The sequence below is a fragment of the Hydra vulgaris genome, chromosome 08, assembly GCF_038396675.1.
Source record: "Hydra vulgaris chromosome 08, alternate assembly HydraT2T_AEP".
Classification (NCBI taxonomy): domain Eukaryota; kingdom Metazoa; phylum Cnidaria; class Hydrozoa; order Anthoathecata; family Hydridae; genus Hydra; species Hydra vulgaris.
The window spans coordinates 63,577,501-63,605,402 of NC_088927.1; the positions used below are offsets into that span (position 1 = coordinate 63,577,501).

At 28.2% G+C, this 27,902-nt stretch overlaps 1 protein-coding gene across 1 annotated transcript in view; it reads right to left on the reverse strand.

Moving 5' to 3' along the window:
• LOC136084056 (uncharacterized) overlaps positions 1-27,902 on the reverse strand; it is a 242,124-nt gene that overhangs the window by 206,240 nt on the left and 7,982 nt on the right. The window contains exon 2 of the mRNA XM_065804144.1: positions 10,092-10,137. Coding sequence (XP_065660216.1) covers positions 10,092-10,137 — 46 coding nt within the window. The remainder of the gene's footprint in view (positions 1-10,091; positions 10,138-27,902) is intronic.

The window sequence follows — 27,902 nt, forward strand, 5'->3', positions numbered from 1 at the left end:
GTTTTATTAAGCAATATTTTTATAGGACTCTATTAAAAATCAAAAATCAAAAGATTTCAATAAAGTTGATAACTGCTCTATGACATAGAGCAGTTATCATATAGACTATATATATCACATAGACTATGACATAGTCTATGTATAACTATGTCATGACTATACATAGACTATGACATAGTCTATGTATAGACTATGACATAGTCTATGTATGAAAAATTTACTAGTCCTCATAAATTAGCAAATGTGTTCAAAGAAGAAGTACTGAATCAGCTTTGTGTGCATAAGCTGATAAGGATAGAACTAGGCTTTCGTGTGTGAGAGTGCAGTATGCATAGATCATACAGGTCATATTTTTTGTTTGGGTTAAATTTTCAAAAATAAAAGTTTTTGAAAACTGTTTGGGTAAATATCCAGAAAAAATCCAAAATATATTTTTCCTTAATTTTCTCCTAATTTTTCTTTAAGCTGACTTGTTTCCGACTTTTTTTTCAAACTTCTTTTAATTTTTGTATGATTGATGAGTAAAAAAGCTTAAAAAACAAATATATTACAAAAATTTTAATCTAAACTTAGGGTTGCCTAGGGTTGCCAGATACACGATCGCCTTAAGGCTGTTATTCACAAGACGAAAATATTCGCGCAAAGCGAATTTTTTTTGTCTATAAGCGTGCGCAGATAAAACATTTCTGTTAATTTTGACAAAAATGTTTTATCTGCGCATGTTTATCGATGAGATTTTTTTTTTTTTTTTGTAATTTATTTTCCAGAATAATATGAACAAGGTAAATTTACAATGAATATATTACTGGTAGGACTTCCAGAAGATCACATGATCTTATCATGAAGCCCTTTACAATCTATATATAAAATAAGTCGTACATTAAAAAATTACATATGCATTATAATACTCTTCAGATGTTAAGCAAGTTTTAACATAATATTTTATAATATAGGTATATAACATTCTCAATATTGAATATTATAATATAAAGTATTCAATATATGTTGTATAAATTATATTCTTCATACAGTAAACAAAAATAATGTATTAAATCATATTAACTTTAAATACTAAAAATAGATGAATATATTTTGTGTTGAAAATATTATTTTTTTAAATTTCTTTTTAAAGGAAGAAAAAGACCACCTGAAAGAAAAATCAAAGTTAGGTAATACTATTTTATTCCAGAGAAATGGGCCACGATAAGAAATACAAAACTGGTTAATTTTTGTTTTGCAAAATGGCCCTTGAACAGTTTTACTACAACGAAGTTCATATTTGTTTTTGGGTTTCAAATTATAGAGATTTATAAATACACTAGGAGATACATTTTCTTTACATTTAAACATAAAACAAAAAATATTAAAAATATTTAGTTCGTATATATTTAAAACTTTCATTTCTATAAGAGGTGGTGTTGAACTTGAAAAACGATTTGCAAAATTAATTGTGCGAGCTGCGTGTTTCTGATGCCGATAGAGAGATTTAAGTTTGGTTTTGTGAGCGCTTCCTCATATAATATTAGCATAGTTTACATGAATCGCAATGAATAAATGAATAATATAGTTGAGTTAGTGTTTATTTAGTATATATCTAGCTTTATAAAGAATTCCAATGCTTTTAGCAACTTTCATGGAAATATTATCAATTTGTTGATTCCAATATAAGATCTCGTCTATCATGACTCCTAAGAATTTTATAACTTTTTCTCTTTTTATGATTGTATTGTCAATTAATAAGTCAGGCAAGATATTTTGGATTCTCCTTTTTTTTTAGAGGTTGGGTAAAAAAGTAAAAATTTTTTTTTATCCGTATTCAAAGATAATTTATTTTTTCTAAACCAATATGATATTCTTTTTAGTTCATTATTCATTTTATTAAAAAGTATATCTATGTCTTCGTGCGACTGAAATAAATTCGTATCATCCGCAAAATTTACGGTTGTTATGTTAGAAGCTTTGTAAAGATCATTTATGTATAATAAAAATAACAGTGGCCCAAGTATAGACCCTTGGGGGACACCACATGTTATATTCGTTATTATTTGCGATGAGGATTCTTTATTATAAACAAATTGTTTGCGATTTAGGGTTTTATCCATTACACCATAGCTCTCCAGCTTTTTAATTAAAATATGATGATTAACAGTATCAAAAGCCTTTGACAAGTCAATAAATACGCCTAGTGTGAATTGAGAATTCTTAAATGAGTCGGCAATACTGCGCGTTACTTGGAGAATAGCGTGTTCCGTAGATTTGTTTTTTTGAAAACTAAATTGATTTTTATTGAGGAGTTTATTATCAATAAGATGAGTTTATTCTGTTATACATTAATTTTTCTAATATTTTTGAAAAGACTGGTAGAACTGAGATAGGACGATAATTTGTTATAGTTGTAAGCTCACCTGTTTTAAAGATTGGAATTATTTTTTCTATTTTCAAACTATTTGGAAAAGATCATTGAGTAATAGATGCTTCAAAGACTTTGAAGAGAATTTCTTTGATCACATTAAAAGAGTAAATTATAATATTTTCATTTACATCATCAGGCCCAATTACTTTATTCCTTTTTAATGATTTAAATGCTATTTCAAATTCATAATAACTTAGATTTGAAAAATTTATAGTTGAATTTGGTGACGATATAAATTCGTCAACAGAGTTGTTGTCTACATAAGGAATCTTATTTGATAGGTTATTTCCTATTGTTGAAAAAAACTTATTGATTTCGGCAGCGATTTCACTTGAATCGGTAACTAATTTATTTTCTACTTTTATAGCATTCGGCATTGAATTTGTGCATGTTTTATGTTTGCCAGTAATTTCTTTCATTATTTGCTAAACCCGCCTTGAATTATGTTTGTGTTTCATAAGCAAGTCAAAGTAGTAAATTTAATTGGCTTTTTTGCGGAGTTTTTCAAATAGATTTTTAGAAGCTGTGTAGTTATTTTTATGTTTGTCTGATTTATTTTTAAAATATATAACAGAGTTTTTGTTTTATTTTTGAGGATTTTTTTATTCCTTGAGTTATCCAAGGACAAGAAATGTCTTTGGCGTTAAGAATAATTTCTCGTAACGGAAAATTTGCTTCGTAGATTTTATAATATTTATTAAAAAAAGATTTATAGATGATGTTTATATCCTCATTAAAGTTTATATAGCTCTAGTCTTGATGTAAAAAATGCTGTTTAAATAAATTTAGGTTATTGCTGTTATAAATACGTTTTTTTATTGTTACTTTTCCGTGCGTATTTGTTTTGAGGTCAGCACCTAAGCAGAAAAAAATTGGAAAATGATCCGAAACATCAGTTTTTACAACACCTTTTTTGAGCGTTACATTGAAACAGTCATTGGTAAGAACGTTGTCAATTAAGGAGGATGAGAACTCTGTAATTCTGGTCGGTTTATTTATAATAGGTACTGTTCCCGTTTTAAATAAATGGTTATAAAACTTTGTAATGTTTTGTTTTTCATTGTACTGGAAACAGTCTAGGTTGAAATCCTCAAGTATATAATTTTTTTTCTTTTCATGACTAGCTTTTTCTATTATATTATGAACAAGATAATTGCTTAGGTACTCAGTTCTTCCAGTTGGTGGCCGATAGCAGCAGCTTAGTAAAATATTTTTAAATTTTTTGTTTAACATTTCAACCGTTAAAATCTCAACATTTTCATCAGAAACACTTATTTCGCTTCTAATATTATATCCAATGTTTTCTTGTATGTAAAAAAGAACTCCTCCTCCACGCTTATTAATATTACGCTCTAAAAACACTGTATTAAACCCTATAAGATGGAGATTACAGTTTGATTTAAAATCTTCTTCTGCACACAGTGTTTCAGTTAAACAAATAACGTTAAAAAAATATTCCGTTTGACAAATCATATTTAAAAAGCTATCAAAATTCTTTTTTAAACTTCTGATATTAAGATGAATTATATTAAAATAACCACGATTATCATTTTTTAATATGCTTTTAATTTTATCTGGATAAAAGTAAGAGCATTCGAATTTTGATCCATTAATCTCATTAAAATAATTAATATCTGGATCAGATTCATAGACTAAATTAAAAGTATTGGTTTGAAATAAATTCGATGTTTTTTCAAAATCATTCTGATAAGTTGAATTCATTTTGTATGTTTTTGTTATTTCGAAAATATTCAAAATTTTTTATACGTATCAGTATATATGTATGCACACGTAAATGTGTACATATTACATACATATATTATGAGTATATATGTATGTAATATGTACATAAAAACGTAAAATTTTAATTTTTTGAAAAATTCGTTTCACGCGAATATTTTCGTCTTGTGGAAAACAGCCTTAAAGGAAGACATTGAAAAGTCCTTTAAGGCTGTTTAAGCCAATATGCTTCACTTTAGTCTTGTACATAGTCAGCTGTACGCAAATATTGTATGGGCCAGCACCCATAAAACCAAATTGCTAAAATTGCAAAGTCTGCAAAACCATGCATGCAAAGCAATTAATTATTTAAATAGGTTAGTAAACCCAGCCCCAGTGATGAAAAGCATGATGGTTCTAGATATTGAGAAACTTAACACATTACAGATATTAATTTTTATGTATAAATATAAAAACAATCTTCTACCAAGCGTTTTTTCAGATAATTTTCTTATATCATTTTCTGAAAAATATAATCTGCGTTCAAATACCAGGAACGACTATCAACTAGGAAAAAATTAAATCACAGCAGTCAAGTTTTCTAATTAGAAACCGAGGTCCATCAATATGGAATCGTTTCCAAAATAAAAATATTAAAGACCTAAAAATTTCATTTCATCGTTTAAACAACAAACTAAAATGCGTCTGCTTGATTCCTGACATATATATTATAGTTTACAGTATTTGTTTTCAGATTTTTTTGTATTTTTCCTTTTTATTTAACTTTTGTTTTTTTCTTTTTATGTGTTTTAATTTTATTAAATTTTTTATTTTTCTTTAAAAATTAATGTGTTTTTTTATTTTTATTTCAACGAGTGACTAAAGGGGCTCTATGAAAAGTTTGTGATGATAAACGCATCATCCTTACCTTCTTTGAGTCCCTGACTGATTATAACAGTATATATATATATTATAAATTAAAAAGATTAAAAACGTTTTTTATAAAGGTTTTTTATGTTTACGATGTTATTTATTTTATATGAAAAATCGTAATATTGTTTAATCAGCGAAATAAAAATAAAAAAAATAAAAATAAAAGCCAAAAGGTGGACTTACTTATACCGTATAACAAAAGGTATTCAAGATTTTGAAGCGGTAATAGGCTATTATAAATTGGGGAGGGATGGGGAGACTCCTACGTTCAAGCCACAGTACTGACACCGGATTAGAAAACGTTATATAAAAAGCCAAAGTTACTTCAGCTGCGTGGGCTTTCTGCAATATCTTTGAGTTTTAGAATGAAAGAAGACGTCAACTTATTCGATAACGCTGACACTTTGATTAGGTTTTTATGGCTGCTAGCATGGCGCTCTAATTCAGTAGCTACTTTGTAAGCGACAGCCAAGTAATTATCACAAATCGTACACTTTGACTCTTTCTCGTTGTGCCCTTTAGCTAACCAGTCATACTTATTTTTTATAGTGCTTGAGAATTTGCATTTTCTAAAGCACTATGAAAAAATAAAACGTCAAAAAAACTTCAAAACTTATACAGTTTCAAGAATAGGTTAAATATGGAAATATGCTTTAAAAGAAAAAACGCATATTAAAAAAATTAAAAAATTAAAATATTAAAAAAGCCGGACATTTTAAATGTTTTCAGCTTTGCCTGCCAGACAGAGGTCAAAGGATCAAAGTGGAGGAAATGTCTTCTTTTTGCCAGACATCTGGCAAAAAGAAACGTAACTCAAAAAAAATTACTTTAAAATAAACCTTATAAAACATTTCCGCCGGACGTCTCACGGACAACCAATTGTCCGTAAGACGAAAATATTTGCAGACAACATCAGAAAAAGCACACAAATAAAAAACACTACTACAAACAATAAAGAAACGAAACTCCAACAGTATGTTGATAATACCAATTTTTTTCTTACGATAGACAATTCAATCATAACTCATGGAGAAGCCTTTTTCTTTAAAAAACTAGCTACAGGAACTAAGATAAACGTAAATAAATGTTAGTGTATCTGGCTAGATAATAAACAGAAATTAAAATTATTTAAATTTTTCTTGGAAAGATCATTTATTCAAAAATTTAGGTGTCATCATCTCACACAAACTTAATACACAATACAACATACATACATACATACATACATACATACATACATACATACATACATACATACATACATACATACATACATACATACATAAATACATACATACATACATACATACATACATACATACATACATATATACATACATACAACAATGGGATGAATGCATAAACAAATTGAAGAAAAAAAAAAAAAAAGTTTGAAACGTTTTAAATTGTCTTTTAAATGAAAAATAATTGAAATTAACTATAGTCATTTCAGCAGCACATGTTACCTTGATTTTTGAGTTCCATTACCAAATGATAAAAAAAATCAAATCCACGAAGAATACTTATGGGACAACAGTAACACAAAAATAAAAAACAAAAAATCTTTCTGCCAAAAAAAATGACCTCAATATTATTGACATTCAAATAAAATTAAGCGTCAATACAGCTCAGCTAGATCTCAAAACTTTTTTATCGATAACACAAAGGAGCCTAGAAAGATTCGACATCTTACATTTTAAACAATTATAGAAAAGCATACCAAGATAACCAAGTCTTTTTTACAAGCAATTTTAATGATTCTTTAAAAACTCTACCCATGTATTTATGTCAAATCTTTGAAAACTGGAACAGCATATTTTGTTAAAATAAAAACTTTATTAAAATGTTATATGAAAAATTGATAAACCAACCCATATATTATAACCCTTTCATAAAGCACTTAACATCTCTCTAAAAACAAAATATAATTCAATGAAAAACAGTTACTTATTTAGCAGACATTTCTAAGTATTTGTATCAGGATTTCTTGACTGTCAACTAGTCGGAACGAAACCTCAACAACATTCGAAAATTACAAACTTGTAATCGCCGTTATCATTTCTATGTTTAAAAAATAACCATCCTATCTAAATCACCGAGAGTGCTATATAAAATCTTGCTTACCCAAAAATATGATAAAATTACTGTGAGCTACTCGAAATGGAGACATTGTTTTAAAAACAGAATGAGTAACATCAAAAGTAAAGAATTAGTTAAACTATTCCTAACAACTCACAAAACAGCACAATCAACAGTGGAAAATGAAAAACGATACAAATGAATACATTTTAAACTACTGATAAATCAAATTTAAAAAAAAAGAAGAGGATATACAATCAATCAACTCTGTCCCTAATATATGCAAGCAAAAGGAAACTTACCACTCATGACATACACCTGCAAAAAAGTTAATCTAATAATAAAATACTCTACTGCACTCATTAACATAATCTACCCACACATTCCACACCTAAAAAACACATCCAAAACTTTTTTTTTTTGCATTATTATAAAGTTTATAAATATATATTCACTAAATTATATTAAACGAGTGTTTATATAAAATATATTGTAATTGACAAAAGTCATTGCACGCAAAAAAGGATTGCGCTTTTGGACGAATTTCAAAACAGATTTAAGAAAAAATACTAAGTGAAGAACACCAATTTTTGAAACTGTTAAACTCTTTTTTATTTCATTTTTTAAAAATAATCTTTCTACTTTGGCTTTTTCTTTTTCGTTTCTTTTTCTTTTCTTTAATATTTTATACTTTTTACTGTTACATTGTGTAATAAACACTACTGTGTTTATTACACTATGTAACTCAATTTTTGTTCATTGCTGTTTTTTTCAATTCCAATTGCTTATATTTAAAGTATATGAAAAAATGGCTTCATAAAGCACAAAGTTTGCTTACACAACAGCACAAAGAAAATTTGTTTTTTTGTGAAAATAGAACAATTTATTTTCATTTCAGTCATTATGGTTTGATAAAAGCAAAAATTGAACAAGGAATAAATAAACTCAGTCTGAAACTACTCAACAAAGCTCAGAAATGTTTAGACTTTCTTGATTACAATTATACTGTGAATCACTCTCTCAAAATAGCCCCCAAATTTAGTCCTCCATCATGTTTTCGTTATAATATCTTGGCAACGATGTTCAAAGTCCTATATATCTTGATAAAAGCGCTCGCTTTGCTTCTCGGAGTAAACATTCATGAACTACTTGAATTTATCGAAATGCTTATTAAGAATCTGGACTTTCAGAGACATTTTGCATCCCATTTTGATGTAATTCTTAATGAGATTACCTAGGAACCCCTAAACAACTGCAATGAAACTGCTCAAAGCCGCTCTCTCCGTCCTGTTCAACAGCTTTGCAAAATCCTTACACGCCATGATCTTCTTAATCCGTGGCCCGAATAACATACCAGCCCTAACCTTAGCCTTGGACAGCTTTGGAAAAAGATCTTGGAGGTGTTGAAATGTTACTGACTCCTTGTCGAGAGCAGTGATAAATTACTTAATGAGGCCTAATTTGATGTGCATAAGCACTGGCATAAGCGGTGGCATAAGCACTTAATGAGATTTTATCAACGTCCATATTTCCAATATCTGCCTAGCTATTTGACTTGCTGCTGTCTCGTAAAGATAGCCAATGACGCATAAAAAGGAGTCGGAACATGCAGATTGGGGCTGTGGGTTCCTAGGGTAATGGAAGAAGTTATGTCCAGATAAACGAACTGGAGGGCATTTTTACCGGCGACAAATTTTTGGATTTACTATGCAGAAGTAGCAGTTGAGGTCTCGCTAAATTCGTTGCAGTTGAGGTCTCGCTAAATTCGTGGGATAGCAAACTTCACGGCTTGCTTCACTCCTCTGTACCAACCTTTTACATAACGAATAACAAATACATAAAAATTATAATAATTTGAGGGCAGGAAATTTCAAAATATGGAACGATTTCAAGATGAAACGTATTTGCTTACAGTACACGATTTACGAAAACCTCTGTAAGTTACAATTCCTTAAAATGAACTAGGTCTAAAGCATTAAAATTTAAAGAAAATAAATTAAAATATATCTAAGGGAAAAACAAACGTTCAGTTTACCTTAGTGTTTTCTTGCAATATTCGCATGTAAAATGCGGTAACCAAGATTGGTCCCCGACCGGCACGCCGAAAAATGCCTTGAAGACCTCGCACATTATACAATTTACTTCCACAGAATACTTTTTCGTTCTTGTCTTTGTTACCAGCTGGATTCAAACAACCTTTTAATGATTAATAAAAAATAACTTCTCTTCAACTACGTCATCCTGTCAACTATCGTCATCCTGTCAGTCTGCAATAACACGAATTGGAATCTCGTTTCAAGACACCTGTGCTTTTATACTGGTAAAGTCACTTTTGGAAAGTTCTAAAAAATGCTAAGAGTTTCTCGAAAGTTCTGAAAGTTTCTTGAAGGTTTAAGAGTGTTTAGAAGAATTGTAGAAATATCTGAACAATTCTAGCAGCTTAAGAATATTATAGGCTTGGCATCGAAAGTCATAGAAGCAAAGTTTTTCTGGAATAATAGCGATTTCTTTTCTGCTCTAGACCTAACGGGTTAGGAAAACACATTTTTAACCCAGGAACAGAACGTATGTGAAAATTTGTTGCATAGTGTTACTAATATATTTTCCAGGCAATGGCCGGAGGAGAGAAAAAGCTACAATACTGTGATTGTGATACGCACTGACTTGGTTAGACAATGATACACTGTACTTTAGAAAGTAGAAAACCACTTAACAAAAATTTTTCATTTAACACTGTGTTTCGGTTTATTAAACCGTCCTATCACCATTTTCTTTAGACAAATAAAGCAAGTAAAATAAGCATTGCACGTATAAAAAAGTTTTTTTGAACTTTACTTTGCCCACTGAAATTGTGAGTGAGTTTATTTTATTATAAACTCATGTATTACAATAATTATGTAAAATTGTATTTCAATAATAACAGTTTAATGATAAAAAATACAGGTACCTGATTTAACTCCACAATAAAATATGATTAGTAACAGCACATTTTTCTATAAGAAAATTAAAGTTTAAAAATTAGAAATAGTTAAAAGTTATATATTTAATTTCTGCAATATGGCAAGTTATTTACTTGATTATCTTTTAACCTGAAAGATAACGTGTAAAACTAAAGATTAATTATAGATGTTAGATAAAAAAATAAAGTTCTAACTGTTGTACTAAGACATGCGTGAATCTATAAGTTTAAATAAAACAATTTTATGTTCAACAAAAACAACAACGACAAGTATTTATTTTATACAAATAAATTACGTAAAAAAAAATAAAGCTTTAGAAAGTTAAAAATAGAGTTATGAAAAGTCAGAATATAAAATTCTTTACAAATTACGGAGTTATAAAAAGTTGAAAGTTAAGAGATTTTTAGTTTTTTAGAAAAAAAAAGAGAGAAATAATCAAAGCGTTAAAACTGAATAAATTATTTAGTTTTTAAGGAAATTAACACTTTTTTCAATTTCTGTTGTTTTATTCATGTTATTTTAGATTATTCCTGCTCTTCTGCAAACGTATTAGATTTGCTTTTTTTCTTAAATTTTTTTAGGTGTAAAAGCCATTTTACATATCCATGCTGTTTGTTCTACGAGTGAGGGCCGCTGAAAGCTTTTATGACGCCCGGGGCAAGGTATCTAGTAAGCGCCTCTTTAAGCATACGTGATTTTAAAAAAAACGTAAAAAGATAAAATAAAAACAAATGTAATCATGCATATGTTTTTCATATCTCCTTTGAAGATTAAGATGCATAATATCTTCCATACGGTCGTCTTCATTGACATCATTATCTTTTGACATCACTTGCACCAATTCACGAGATTTAATCCCTAAAGAATCTGATTACTAATCATTTAACCAGATTATTGAGAATCTTTAAGAAACAGTCTTTACAATTCTTGATTTAATTTTAGAAATAAAATGATCAATGGCAACGTTGAAGATATTTACTTCGAATTTTTTCTCGGGGCTCTAATAGCGAAAAGCTGCATTTGCAGGTTCATCGTTTAAAACGATTAAACAACGAACCTGCGAATGCTGCTCACTTCTTTTGTTTTGTTAAAAATCTAGTTTCAAATTCTAAAAGATCTAGAACACCTTTTGCGTTAACCTAAAAATCAATCCATGATGAAATAATGCGGCCAAGATCACAAATTAACTGTCAAACGACAATAACTTTGTCATCAGTAGTTTGTGAAGTTGACTGAAACAAACAACTTACTTCGTCAACAATTAGGGGAGTTTTATACCAAAAAATTAGAAATACAGTATCTGCAAATAATTTTAAAAACTTTATCAAGGGTTTGATTTTGCTCGGCAGCGGTAAGGTCAAGATTCTCTATAGTAAGATTGGAGGCAACAATAAATAGTCATGGGTATTTTGGATTTGGTTTAATAGTGATAATCTGAGCTGAGCACCCTGTATCTGAAAGCTTGTGAAAAGAGATTCCTATCAATTCTTACAAAACCTTCCACCTAGTCGAAATGCAGTTAAAGAATATGTAAAGAGTTTGTGTGTTACATAGACATGTATGTTACTTTGAAAAGTCTTGATCTCAGCGCAAGATTAAACTGCATATCCAGCTAAATTAAGGTTATGGGCGCTACAAGAATTATATAACGCTAATGGGTTCTTTTTTAAAATTAGAGCTTGCGTTCCAATATAAATTCCAGCCATGTTTAGCTGTTTTTGTAACCTTGGCAACGACATTTTTGAAAATCAAGTCTTACTTTTATTGATACATCACAAATCAAATTGGCAATACCCACTTCCATTTTTTTCTTCCGTGTCCTCAACACAAAGAAAGTGTTCTTTTACCTCCCAGCTTGTTTAAATTAAAGAGCACAAAGCAAAGAATAAAAGTGACTTGTTCAGTGTGTCACACCTCCGGTGCCCCACCGGTAATGACCGTAAAGTATCACGCTTCTCTAACTTTCTTTAAATAATCACCCAGCAAAAATGATGCACACTCATGTATGAAATCATTCTGTGATTCCCATTAGAGGTGAAGGACTGCATCCCTTTTTTGGCGTTAAGCAACATTTTTGAGAACTCCGTAAAATTGTTGTTCACTTTTAGATAGAGCAGACCAATAATATTACCAGAAACGGTAAAAAAAAATGTATTGTAGACAAAATAAAAATTAACTTCCACGATATATAGTTGACTTCAAAACCCCATAAAATATGCAGTTGACCTCAAAATCCCATATTTTGTAATGAATAAAACAATGTTGCATCTAGAATATGAAGCAAATTTAACTCTACAATGCTGCCTTAGGCCCTAAAGCTTGTTTGATTGCCAAACCAATCTTATTATCATTGGTAATTGTTGCAAACAAAAGCTTTAAGAAGATGTAACAACTTTAGTGTACAAGACTGTTATGATCTCTTTTGATTCCATCACTAAGTTTCCACCATTCTTCTTTGATTCGATCATTCCAGCGAAGAAAATACCTCCGGTTAATCCATAAGTTTTACACCCAAATAGAGATCAAGAAAAACACAGAAGTGATCTTATGGTTGTGTTCCAGTAATTTTCAGTTTTAATAGTAAGAAGAAAATCAAAAAAACTCTTCTCTTTAGTATTTACATTATTATTATTTACTTTAACTTAAGACCGGGTTCTAATATCTTGTTGTCTCTTGGTAAAAAGAATTATTAAAAAGTTAAAGACTAGTATTGAGTTTAGACACAAAAATAAAGCACACAGAAAATATAATTTTTCTGGCGCCCCGAGCATCTTGGTGCCAAAGACACGTACGTCCCTTTCGCTTCCCGTCCCTCTCGGCGGCCCTGATATGAATAACCTTTTATCTGATTTTCTAATTTGTAAGTTCAACTGCGTGTTCAGAGCATCCACTGCGGGTGGTTTAAGAGAATTTCAGTGCGTTTCAACTCTGTTTGAGAAACAATTAGTACTTTCCATGTAACTTCTTACAAACTGACGTTCAAGCTGCTTGCCGTGGCCATGCAAATTGTATGCACCGCATCCAATCAGTTGGTACTGTTAGACTAAAAAATTTACTGTGTCATTGTTGTCAGTTGAGTTTCTTGATCTGCTAGATTTGTTTTCTTGTAAACGGTATTCTTTTACGAAGTTTAGTTTGAGTGTCTGCAAATATTTTTTTTATCCATATGGCTAATAGATAGGGGTGAACCTGATCGGAAATTTTGAAATCCGGCCGGAACCGGATTTGCCGAAATTGTTAATAAAGTTCTGGTCGGATTCAGGCAGGAACTAGAGTTAGAACTATGCAATTTTTTACCTTCAAGATTGAAAGTGAAAGCCTGGGCCTCATCATTGTGGCTTAAAAATATATATTTATAACCTATAATATATATATATATATATATATATATATATATATTTAAATATATATATATATATATATATATATATATATATATATATATATATATATATATATTTATATATATATATATATATATATATATATATATATATATATATATATTTATATATATATATATATATATATATATATATATATATATATATATATATATATATATATATATATATATAAATATAACCTATTTCATTAATTTGATTCTTTTTGATTAAAATATTTACTTCTATATTTTTTAATTACTTAAAATTTAAATAATGTTTAAAATGAGATTATTGTTAATAAAGTTCTGGTCGGATTCAGGCAGGAACTAGAGTTAGAACTATGCAATTTTTTACCTTCAAGATTGAAAGTGAAAGCCTGGGCCTCATCATTGTGGCTTAAAAATATATATTTATAACCTATAATATATATATATATATATATATATATATATTTAAATATATATATATATATATATATATATATATATATATATATATATATATATATATATATATATATATTTATATATATATATATATATATATATATATATATATATATATATATATATTATATATATATATATATATATATATATATATATATATATATATATATATATATATATATATATATATAAATATAACCTATTTCATTAATTTGATTCTTTTTGATTAAAATATTTACTTCTATATTTTTTAATTACTTAAAATTTAAATAATGTTTAAAATGAGATTATTCTTAGTTGCAGGTAATATTTTTGATGAAAAAGAACTATTTTGTTGCCCAAAACTGGATAGCAACTCTTTTTGCACCACAATATTTCTAAACTTCTAGAAATCCTTCCATAATTGATAACATAATTGTAAATAAAATTACATTGTGTTTGTTAAGAATTTTGTATGTTTTACCTAGGTTTATCTTTAGTTCTTCATTGCACTGTAGGACAATGATTTTTTGTTTTAATTTACACAGTCTGTGTCACATGTCTTGAAAGAAAAAGCCATTCCGGCATGAAAGATTATAATTCCGGCCGAACCGGAATGACCCAGAAGTCAAAAATTCCGGCAGAATTTCGGTACATCCCTGCTAATAGGTGATATTTTTTTGATAACGTTGTCTTGATTATCTTTGAGTAACTTAATTTCTATATCATCCATATCATGATACCCGATATGATGGAATATATAAGATGTGACCAGGCATACGTTATATAGAGTGTGCGCCACAAGATTAAGCTTCTGCAGCGGAAAGCACTTTTGAGTCTGTGTATAGAAAAGAACGTTGAGATCACATTCAATAGTTGCAAGAATGTAACGTATGCCATGAGTGGTTTCCACCGAGTGCTCATTTGTTGAACGTTTATTTGGACAACCTACATGCATCACTTTACATTTATTAGGAATAAAGTACACGAGCCATATGTAATGACCATACAAACAGACAGGGGCTTAAAGAAGATATGGATGGAAAAATACCAACCTAATCTTGTGAGCAATACTATCAGAAAAACTGTTTATAAATAAAATAAAAAGTATTGGCCACAAGTCAGATCTTTGAGGAACTCCGCCCGCAACGTTCTTCCAGTCAGAAATGTGTTCTCCTAACACAACTCGTTGTTTACAATTTTTGAGCAACATTTCAACCCAAAAACAACCTGTTGCGAACGCCGTATGCTTTCAATTTCGGTGATAATTTAGTCGTAAAAATTAGTGTAGATAACATCAACACTGTAGCCTTGGTGCATAGCTTCAGTAACAATATTACAAGCTTCATTGAGGTTAGTCAGTCTTCCTTTTTTAAGAATAAAACCACATAGATTCTTGGAAATCAGAGTATTTACTACGAAATGCGTCATCTTATGTTTGTGAATTATTCTTTCCATCATTTTATATGGTACTAAAGTGAGGTAGACTGGTCAATAGTTAGAAGCTTTAGATTTACTGTCTTTATTAATAGATATTTAACTTCTTCCACTGGTCAGGTGCAATACCTGACATTAGGAATTGTCTAAACATGAAGTTGATTGGTGATGCAAACGCTGTTGCGCAAATACGTAATACATGCGATGGACTCAGTCTATACCAGTTTATTTGATTTCTCCATAAAGGTGATTCTAAACATCTTTAACTGTAAAACTATTTTCATCAAGTGTGATTGTTGCTTGAGTACAATTATCAAATGTTGCCATACTTCTTTCAGACTCACTTTCAAGTACAGACTGAAAATAGTTATTGAGATTGTGTTTATATCTAAAACCTTCATTGAAAATTGTTTCCGATCTGTAGATGCTATGCAGATTGAAAAGAAAATAAAGTTGAATTTCCTCCAAATAAATCTTTTTTTTAGAACAGTTTTTTTGTTGTGCCAGGTCTATGTTTCATGCAATGAGTTTCCTCTTCAGGTGTGTCGCTTAGATGATTTGCTCTTCGATTACAATTAAGCGGTCTCAGAATAGTAAGTAGTATCGTCTAAGAATATAAGGTTTAGTGTGCTGCTAAAAAGATTACCTTAGAGTGACGATATGTAGAAAATATAATAAGATGGATAAGATGACACTCAAAACTAAAAATCCAGACAAAGTAACAGTTAATTTTGTTTCGTGTTAAAATAAGTATACATAATAATTTAAGAACATGTGAGCTAAATAAATATATTTATTTAGCTCACATATTCTTTTTTTAGAAAAACACAAAAAGTATTTGAATCAATCATTTAAAAATGAAGATGACCCAAAAAAACAAAGATGAGCAACGGAAACGTGTGTATAAGCATTTTCTTGCTGAAAATATTCCAAGAACATTTATGACATAATAAAACGCGCTGAAAACAAATTTGAACATGAAAGAAAGCCTGGAAGTGATCGTATAGCCAAAAAAATGCCAAAAAGTAAGGTTTCTAAGCTTAAAACCATGTTTGACCATCAAGATGGTATTTCACAGAGGCAAATAGCTCGTAATTTCAGTATTTTGCAACCGTATGTGAATAAAATACTCAGAAATCAGTCTGCAATAAAATGCTATAAAAAGCAAAAGATTCCGAAGCGAGATGAGCAAATGATGCTAAGAATTCGATCATGCTGCAGTTGGCTTTACCAAAATTACCGAAACTTTGAATGGATCATTGACGATGAATCGTATTTTACTTTATCGTATTTTACACAGTTCGATAAATGGAAATGCTAGTTACTACTCCAGTGATACTTTATTAACCGAATGTAAAATACAGTCAAAAAAAAAATTTCCAGAAAAAATAATCGTCTGGATTGCTATTTTGGCCAAAGGTACCTCAAAACCATATATTTCAGAATCTAGCAACGCTATCAACCAGTTTATTTACTTAGGGCATTGTGTTCAAAAGAGACTTATCTTGTTTATAGAAGAGCATCATTTAAATGATAATTTTGTATTCTGGCCAGATCTTGCATCTGCTTATTATGCCAAAAGCGTATTGGAATATTTAAAGGCTAAAAATATTAAAGTTGTACCAAAAAAAAAACAGTCCACCAAATTTACCTGAATGCAGGCCCATTGAAAATTTTTGATCAATATTGAAAGGTCTTGTGTATAAGAATAATTGGCAAGCAAGAAAAATTTCACAACTTAAAGAAAGAATTAAGTATTGTTTGACCAAAGTTGATCCTAATGTTATCCAAGAAACAGTTAGTCGCACCAAGAGTTTGATTGACCGTGTCAGACGAAATGGAGTGATTGAATCAAATTGAATATTATATTGAATAAATTAAATAATTCTCTATAAAATACTTTTTTTACTTTTATAAAACATTAAAAATCGAGGAAGTTATGATCCTTTAAACTTTGTCCTGATTTTTAGTTATCACCCATTTAAGAAGCAAGTTTTTTTTAACTTTGATCCTACGCTATATTTGTTCTACAAATATAGCGTATCTACAAAAGTTTACATATGCCTAAAATTTCTTTTCTGACATTTTTTTCATAAGAATTAATTTATTTTTTGAAAATACCTTTAGTAAAAAGTTAAGATGGTGAGATTTGAAATGATGTAATCTTTCCCGGCAATTCTGCTGTAAAGCAATATAGTAAATGCTTTGCTGAATTGTTTTTTATTGTGTTAATGTTAATTGCAGTATTTATTAGCGTGTACAAAAATCGAGTGGGGATGTGCTGCTATTTTGCAATTTTTTTTTACTCAAGTGCCTTTTATTCCAAAGTAGTGAGTGTGAGTAAATTTGTTGTTCTCAGGCAGACTTTCTTTGTTTAGATTATCTATACTTTTAAAAGCTTTTTTTTACCTTCTGAAATGTTTAAACCAGATTGAATAAATAAACAATTAAAGTTTTTACTTTAGTCAAGTTCTTGGCACGTTATAAAATATTTTTTCCTTTTTTTTCCATTTATAATCTTAGCAGTTACAGGCGCAGGTTTTTGGATCTTCAAAATCATCTTAGTTTCATAAATCTTCTTCTGCTTTTATCAATTCTTTTGATCCTTATAGAACTATGTAATTAGCATTTCAATCTTTATTTAATTGAAACTTTAAAACTTTTAGTTTTTTATGCTTTTTATCTTCATTTAGTTACCTTGATTTAAATCGTTGCTGAAAAACAAAATCGCAGCATTTTCTTCCATCTTTGCTTCTATTTTAATTTTTTTGCTTAGATTATTAAATTACTTGTTTGCCTTTTTTGTTTATCAAATGGTGTCTTAAAAGTCTTGAACATAGATTTACTTGTGAAAACGAAGTTTTTTTGTTTTAACACTGCAACTTTTTGATTTGTTTTTGGTAAATACATATACCAAAAACTGCATTGATATATATATATATATATATATATATATATATATATATATATATATATATATATATATATATATATATATATATATATATATATATATATATATATATATATATATATTTATATATATATATCAATGCAGAAACCAATAATATGGCCTGCTGGTAATACGCATTGCTGCAATAGTTATAGAAAAAAAGGGTGATTTTCAGGGGGGCTTTAGCATGTGCTAGTTGCTGTATTCATAAAACGAATGCTGAATATATAACATCAGACGGTGTTGCCATTGTTTTAAGACTAAATTTAAAAACTTGCCGAAGTTTTAAACTAAAATTTTATATGATAAACTTTTCTGTTCTAGGTTGTAGGAGTAAGTTATAAAAGTAGTTGCAAATTTTTATAAACTAAATTTAAAATCTTTTTTTAGAATATCATCACAAAGTGCCTAGAGACTCTAAACTTTGTTAAAAATAAAAAGAAATATTTCTTCTTATTAAGATAGGCGGACACGGACAATACACTTATCTTGATTTAAGAAAAGAAATTACGACTTAATTTATTTTGCATTCAATTTAAGAAACTACTTTACATTTATCCATTTATATAGATATGGGTGATTGCGGTATTTGTTTTTGAACTTGAACCGTATCTTGTTGGAATGCATTGTGGAAATAGTAAACCACCATGCAATATTTACTTGAGAGAGTTTGTTCACAATTTAATAAAATTAAAAATTATAGCGCAAGAGCCCACCGCCAGACCTACGTTATTTTATATACGCTAAAAATTTCAAAGGGTGTGTTTCCAACGCAAATTAGAAAGATGGTCAACTATGTACTTTAAACGATGGTGGCTTCGGAAGGTAACAGGTGTTTAAAATTCCGAGTTAAGTATGTTAAGTTATAAATCTTCATTTTTTTATATTTTTCTTTGCCATATTATTAGAAACCATGACTTCCAATGTCAGACACTTAGTATGGTGGCAACACTTAGCCAGACACCCTCAAACTGCAAAAAATTGTAATTGTACTTAGGGTAAAGTATAAATGTAAAATTTTATACAGGTTACTTGGGTTACTATTAGAAGATGTTTCCTTATTAACCAGACACTTTCTAAAGTTCCAACCATGCATGGCCTAAGCCATACGTACATATCGCCCCTTAGCTTACAACACCGCTCAAGTCGAAAATTGGCGGTTTTTACATTTTAATGCCTATCGATGGAGCTGCTCATTACACATCTAACCACTGGTCTTATAATATAGATTTCAGAAAATCAGCGGCCGTAGTTCATAAAATAGTGACCTCGGACAAGTCGGTTGGCCTCGCAACATCGCACAAGTCGTTGGTTTTTTTTTCGTCTCCTGTAAAGTTGGTAAAAATGACTTATGCGGTGTTGTTAGCTAAAGGACAATATATGACAGCTGTAGGTGCAAGCGAGAAGTGATCTCATCTAACCGAGTTGGTGCAAGCGTTCTGTTTTTGCTACCCTTCAGGGCGTCTCTTTTGATTTATTAGTTTTGGTTTATTGGTTGATTAGTACATAATTGGTCGATTAGTGCAGATAATATAATGACAACAAAGAATTTACTATTATATATTTAGTATATACTTTTTACAATCACATATTTTTTGTAAATGCTATTTTATATAAAAACTATATACTATTAAATATATTTTAGTATTTATAATAGTTGTACTGTTATATATTATATAATTTTCTGTGAAGTGAATAAAATATATGGGATTCACTTTTGATGTTCAGTTTTCATAATATAACCTATAATAGTAGGGAGATGTGTTAATAATAATAGTAGGGAGATAATTTTTGCTATTTGCAAGAAAACCAGTTATAAAATAATATTACCTTCTGTAGAAATGTTACAAAAATGTCAATCAATTTTGAAATGGCGACAAAAAACATTTCCTCGAATATAATAGAAACGCAGAATTCCGAGTTTTACGGAACTGATATTTGTGCAAAAATTCTGTTCCACAATTTTCAAAGTTTGCTTTTCGTCTGAGAGTTAGAAAAATATATATTTTTCTTATTTTATATAGTTATATATAAACATAGATATTTTTCAGAAACTTTTGGTAAAATATGTTTAGGTAATATCTAGAGTCTTTTAATGTTGTAAGATACGTTTTTATATTAATTTCTTAAATTGATTCTATATTATATTAAATTAATTTCTATAAATAATCACATTTTTATGTCTTTTATCTTTATTTTATGTTGGAGGGGGATGGTGCACACGTCTTTTCCAAAATCAATGTATTCACCACTAGTATATGTTTTAAAGTATTAAAATATGATTTTTATTTATAATAATAGATTTCCTTTCTATTATAAAGATACAATTATTTATAAGAATAAAATATTTTGATAATAGGGTGTGTTATCTATCTTCTTCATATCCACCGTAACACAAAAATACACTTCTCATATGTGGTGGTGGTGGTGTATAAGCAAATTATAATAAAATTTTATTTGTAGAAATGATAAATGTTATAAAAAAAACGCTCTACTATGAAAGAAAATGTCTTTTTTTTCTTTATTACATTAAATTTTTATACAAATATATAAAAAGTAAAAGAGTTCACAACTGAAGATTATGTTAAAATAAAGAAAGAAATTAAATAAAAATAAAGATTGCGGAAACTAAAAGAAGACTTAAAGGTCTTGTCACGAGAACTACTTAAGTTAGACGAGTCTATAAAAGTTGATGTAAACTCATACAAAATAGTTTCATATTAATAAAAATAGTTTTTGAAATTTTCATTAAATTAACTTGAAATATGGCAGGCAATTAAAAGAATAATATTTATTACTTTTTGTTTAAAGGAGGGATAACTTCATTTCTTAAAAATATCAAAATTTTTTGAAATTATTTTTTTCCACCGAAAAGCTACACGAAAAGAAATGCAAAACTTTCCAAAATTGGTATGGCGAGTAGGTTGTCGAACAGCTTTATCATTTCTTAAGGTATATTTATTCTTTTCTTTCAAAGTTAATAAATTTTGAAAGGGTTTAGGAGATAAATTGTTTTTACATTTATACATAAAACAAAGAGCATTGAAAATATTAAGCTCGTATATACTAAAAGCATTCATCTTAATTAGGAGAGGCTTGGCATCAGTAAAACGATCCCTAAAATTAATAAGGCGCGCAACATATTTTTGTTAACGATATAGACTCTCAAGTTTACTTTTATTTGTACTACCCCATCCAATATTTGCATAGTTTAGATGGCCATGGATAAATGAATGGTATAGTTGAGTTAAGGTGTGCGTATTTAGGATGTTTCTTGTTTTATATAATATTCTAATACTTTTAAATATTTTATTGCCCAAATTTTCTGTGCTTTTTCCATAAGAGATTTTTATCAATATAAACGCCTAAAAATTTGGCGTTTTTATTGATGAATATCTCTCTTATCATTTTTTTTACAATACTCTAATAAAAAATAAAAAAAACTTTTTTATTTTCTATTAGAGTATTGTCTATGAAATAAAAAGGCATGTAATTGTTTTTTAAAATAAGAGTGGAAGAAAATCTATTTGATTTTATCTAAATTGAGAGTTGTCAATATTGAGCGGTTTATTTGTTATGAACCAATCAAAGATTTTAATTAGTTCATTGTTCACTTTTTCAAATAGATAGTTTATGTTATTATTAGATAAAAACAGCTTAGTGTCATCTGTAAACATAATGGTCATTAAGATTTTAGGCTTTATAGAGATAATTGATGTAAATAAGAAATAGTAAAGGTCCTAATATCCCTAGGAAATATGCTTGATATAACATGGGGAGACATGTCATATCAAGCATATTTCTATGCCAATTTGAATCAACGTAGACAAATTGTTTGCGATTACTTTGATAGTTTGTAATCCATTTTAACATTGCCAGTTATTCCATAATATTGTAATATTTTTTATAAGAATTTCATGATCTATGGTATCAAATGTTTTTGCTAAATCAATGAAAACTTAAATGATTCAGTATAACTGAATCATTTGAAAATTCAGAAAACTGGATAACTGCATGTTCCGTAGAACTATTATTTTTTTAAACCATATTGGTTGTTATATATGAGATTATTATTTAATAGGTGATTATATGGATGGTTAAGCGCCAAACCAGCCTATACAACAAAGTTAAAAAAAATTAGTTTATATTAAAAAATGATTTATGTAGTGTTTCTTTGCAAACACCAAAGTACTATAATTAAAATTTTTAATTGCACTGAACTGCAATTACTTTTAATTTTTTCGGTTTGGTGGCTTTTGTTCAAGACTTTTAAACTTTGCGTCAAATTATCTCATTTCAACATACTAGTTGTATGGGCTGGTTTGGCACTAATGTTCTATTATAAAAAATTCTTCCAAAACTTTTGAGAAAACGGAAAAAAAGGATATAGGACGGTAATACGTGACGTTTGCACAGTAGGGTTCTCTTTCCCTTTTGTAAAGTTGAGAGAATTTAACAAAATTTGTTATACCTTCCTAAAGTTTTAAAAATAAAAGTAAAAATATGATAAATTCGTTAAAATAAAAGTTCAAAGTATTAAATTTGTTAAATTGATTGCTTTTAACTCACATCATTTATTATTTATTAAGTAATATAATATAATATATGACTAAATAGCATATCGGTAAATGAGAAGTATAAGGTTCTCCCAAATTGTATAGTAAAAAAATTTAATTTTTTTGTTTTTATTTATAACATTATTTTTCTGTTCAAAATGATATAATTTTAGTATATTAATCTTCTTCTTATTATTATTTATATAATACTTAAAAACATATGTTTTTGTTTTTTCATTGTTAATTTTAACCTTATTTAATAATGTTGGAATTAACATTTAATTCGTAAACAAGCAATATTAAAAATTATAAAACTAGTAATGTAAAATTAATTATAAAACATAAATATTGTAAAAAATTTTTATCAATATAAACAACAACAGCTGTAAAACAAATAAATAATTAAAAATCAAAAGTTTAATTCTCTCAATGTTAAAAAAATGGAGATAGAACCCTATTATTCTGACGTCACGAATTGCTAATATTAATTAAATCTATAGATCATCCAGGTCATATTTTAAAAATCCGGAAAGCTGTTTGGATAAAATATCCGAAATATATTTTCCCTTATATTCTTCTTAATTTTGCTTTTAGCTGTGTTGTTTCCATTTTTTATTTTAACATAGTTATAAATTAGCTATAATGAAGAAGCTTAAAAAACAAATGTTACTGAAATATATACTTTTATATGTATGGAAAAAATTTGGATATCTGGAAAGACTAAAAGTTAAGAAAAGTATCCGGAATTCCGGAAATATCCGAAAAAAGATTATCCCTGGTTAAATCTCCTCCTATTAAAAATAGCAAAGGTTATACCAATATTTAAAGGGTACCGTTTTGCTTTCGTCACGCAAATATTGAATAAATTAAAACTAAGGATTCTGGTATCAAATTGTGGACAAACAACTCAAGAATTTATAGCAACAACAATACAAGTTATTAAATTTTCAATACAAACTCTCAATAACTTTTTGAATTCTTGTTTAGTGTTTGTGAATTTTTAAGAGCTGATTACAAATGAAAGTTTTCATTTTGATCAGTTTAAACTTGATTTTTATTTTTATCAGGAGATAATTTTCTTTGGCAATAAGTGAAGTATAATAAACAAATGAATTTGATGGTTCTTAATACGCTTAAGGTGGGTATATTATTTAAAAGTTTACAAACTTTCCCTCTTTTGTATTAGGCTCCTGAGAGTAAACACTTAAGCAAAAAGAATTTGAAATGGTCAGAAAAATATTAACCAGCGTAATTGACTGTAAAAATCACATTTTTAAAATAAATATATATATTTAGTTAACATGTATATAAATTTCTTTTTAAAAGTTGCGACAATAACAGAAGTTAGTAAATATTAACCATTTATCTGTTAAAATTAAATGTGGCTAAAGTAAGAAACATTAAAGTTCTGGTCGCCTGATATGAATGACACTTTAGACGTTCGAAATTAACACACTAAGATCATTCGTTATTACCCCGTAAAATATAATAAGTGTTAAAAACTCCTTGATTATGGTACTATACAACAACAACAACAAAAGGACTTGTTTTATATCAATAGTAGCTATAACAGGAATGTTTGTCAAGCAAAAATTAGGATCAATTTATTTGTAACAACGAGAGCAGCTTACTACACTACTGCACGTCTGGAACTGAGTATGGGACCCCCTCTCATCAGGTAAAAAGAAATTGTCAACTACCTTTTTCTAACATGCCGTTTTGACCATGTTTAGAGTAACCCCGCGTTCTCCTTTACCCCTACACCTCTCTTTTGGTACCAAGTTATAGACATTTTGACCAGAATTAACTAAGCTATAATAATTTAGGTGAAGAAAACCTAAATTTTGAAGACAGTTTCTTCAACAGATCCACTTATCAAATTTTTGGAACCAAAAACGACTAATTATTCGTTTTTTACCTTTAAAATACTGTAAAGGTAAAAAACATACTTTTAAAGGGCTTTTTTATGATAAATAACATTTTTGTATATCAGTATTTTAAAAATTTTCATGCTACGTACATAAATACAAGAACATTATTTTACTGAGTGAATTTAATAACGGTGGTTATCACTGAGAGTGTTGTAAAAGTTCACATGTCTCATAAAAACGTATTATACCTCTGAATGTCAAAGTTCTAAAATAACTTATAGAGCAGATGAAAAAAAATAAAATAGATAAATAGGAAAGTATACCTATAGATAGTTTTTACCTGAATTGACCATAGAACCATCTTATTCACAGCCTTCACTCAGAGAATCTTTTGCAGTATCACAAAAGACTCTACCTTCACAATCAATAGAATCTCATCCTTCAACTTTTCAAGAATATGTGAAACTTGTAAATTTGAAAATAAAAGTTTAACTTCAAAAGTAAATGATTTAGTTTAATATATGTTGATAAGTTTGAACATTTCAAACAAAAATTGGTTTATTTTGTAATAAAAAAAAGAAGAAATTACGTTCGAAAACGCTTTAACTTTACTAAGCTAACAAAGACTAATTCAAATCACGTTTAATACCTTATATAAATGATAAAGAAAAGAATCAAGATTTGTTGAATAGACTAGAAAATTTTGTCAGCCTGTATGTTAATTTTCATACTGAATGTAGAGTTCATTTTCATAATAAAATATCTTCTTTTTTAAGATAAAACTGTTTAAAATCATTGGCTAATCAACTGTTAAAAATCATTGGCATCAGTATTAAGAGTAACACCAAAAAGCTTTTAATGAAATTAGCAGTTATTTGTTGATATATTTACATGAGTTGTACACTGATTTATTGGATACAAATTATGAAGAAAACTCAATTAAAATAAATGTTACTTTTACACCATTTTTTTTCTTTTTTTACTATCTAAGAATTCTTTAACAATTTGATCTATTTTTCAGGATCTTCAATTTTTAGAAATGACAATTGATTTACTATAAAATAAAGAAACACAACGTAACAATTTATGTTGTGTCTTATGTTTTACGTTGTTTTTTTTACGTTTTATTTTACGTTTTTTTATTTTTACGTTTTATTTTAATAAATTATTTTGTGTTTTTACGTTTACATTTTCACTAAATCTACTTTGAAGTATATTAATTGCCTCATCTCTTCCTCGTTTAATTATTGTTTTCTTAGTTTGTTTATCAATTTCAGTTTTTGTTTTTGTTCTAATTTATTCAAGCATTACTTGAAATTTTTCAAGTTCACCAGGTATTAATTCATATTCATTGTCATTTATATGTCCATCTACTAAAGCTTTAGAAATATATTCACTTATTGTATTTAGTTTTGAATCAGCAAGTATCTTAATCTTTTCATGCTTTTCTGCTTTTAAATTAAAAATTTTATTAATTTGTCCACCTATTATTAATAACACACCTGCTACTAATGCTATACCCTCACATACAATAACTAATAGTGTTGCAGTTATTGTTTTCTAAAAACCAATTCCAATAGTTCCAAGTGCAATAGTGCTCGCTAGTAACACATTATCAACTGCTGAAATTATTTTTACAGCTCAATGATACTTTTCACTTAACATAGTTCTCTTTTCTCTCTCACGCTCTATTTCTTTTTGAATCTCATTAATTTTTTGTAGACGATATACATGAGCTTGGCTTTCAACAGGTGACTGATTTTCATCAGGTACACCTGGAAGGTTTGGGTATATTTTGTAATTATATTCCATTTTATGAAGGGAAAAAAAATATTTTAAAAACTATTTACAATAAATTAATAAAACATAAACTTTCTCCTTTTTTAATTAGTACATCAGAAACAGAATTATTAATAACATTTATTACAATATTAGCAACAGACTCTGATATTCAGAATCTTGTAAACTTAACATTTTTAAATTAAGTTCTTGTTTTAGCGAAACTAACACAACACATTCATTAATTGCTACACCAAACTTTAAAAGAATATTTTGATGTGATAAAGATTTTATTGTTATATCATGTTGTGCAAATATTTCATATCAATTCTCATTTATTGATACTGAATGGTGTTCTAAATATTTGTGTGGCTTCAATTTGTGTATTCAATTCATTTTATATTGTAAAATTATTTTTTTCTCTTATATGAAATCTAATAGACAATTATTCTCTTCGTAAATTCAAAGGATTCCCATTTTGATCGAGCAATTTAGTTTCTATTTTTGGAATAAATTAAGTAAGTAAATTAAGTTTAACGGCTCTTTAACAATTTTAAGTCCTGGACCAACAGTTGGGAAAAATGAAAATATAACGTTTTCTGATCCTCCATTTATATATGATGATTCTATTATATCACTTGTAACTCGTATACTATTAACACTTATTATGTTTACTATATTAGTTGATTCATGGTAACCTGATGAATATATTCCACTGTTAAAACCAAAAACAGTTCTAACTGAATTTGAAGCTATAAAATCAACTTTATAACAAGATGCAATATTTAAAACTGATCTTAATGTATTATTATTTCCTTCAAGTTTAATACCTGCAACTCCTGCGCTTATATGCTCGTTTTCTGACATAATAAATTTAATATATTCATTTATATCAGTGATTTCATAACACCGTTCTGAAATGTTTATGTCCAAGTTGCTCCATTATCTGTGCTATATCTAAATTTTTTGTTTGAAGAATCAATATTAGGAAAACTGTAATATGTCTCTAAAACTAACTAGAGCCATTTATTATTATTTTTCTTGTCTAAGTTGAAGAATAGGAGTATACGTAGTTTTTATGATATTGCATATTTCTACTTGATTATAAATAGAAAGACATTTTGTTTTTATATATAAATACTTTAAAATTCACAAGTTGGTATATAAAAATTATCTAATCCACTTCTATATTTTCCATAATCTCTTTTAGAAGATAGATCTATAATAACAAATCCATGAGGTTCTGACCAGGCATCCTTACAAAATCTTATAAACTCGTCTTTTTTCATATTACTTGTAACATGATCTTTATAAATATGATTTTATTTCTTTGATTCTTGTGGTAATAAGCCAATAAAAATTTGTATTTTCTCTTATAGTTTGCCTAG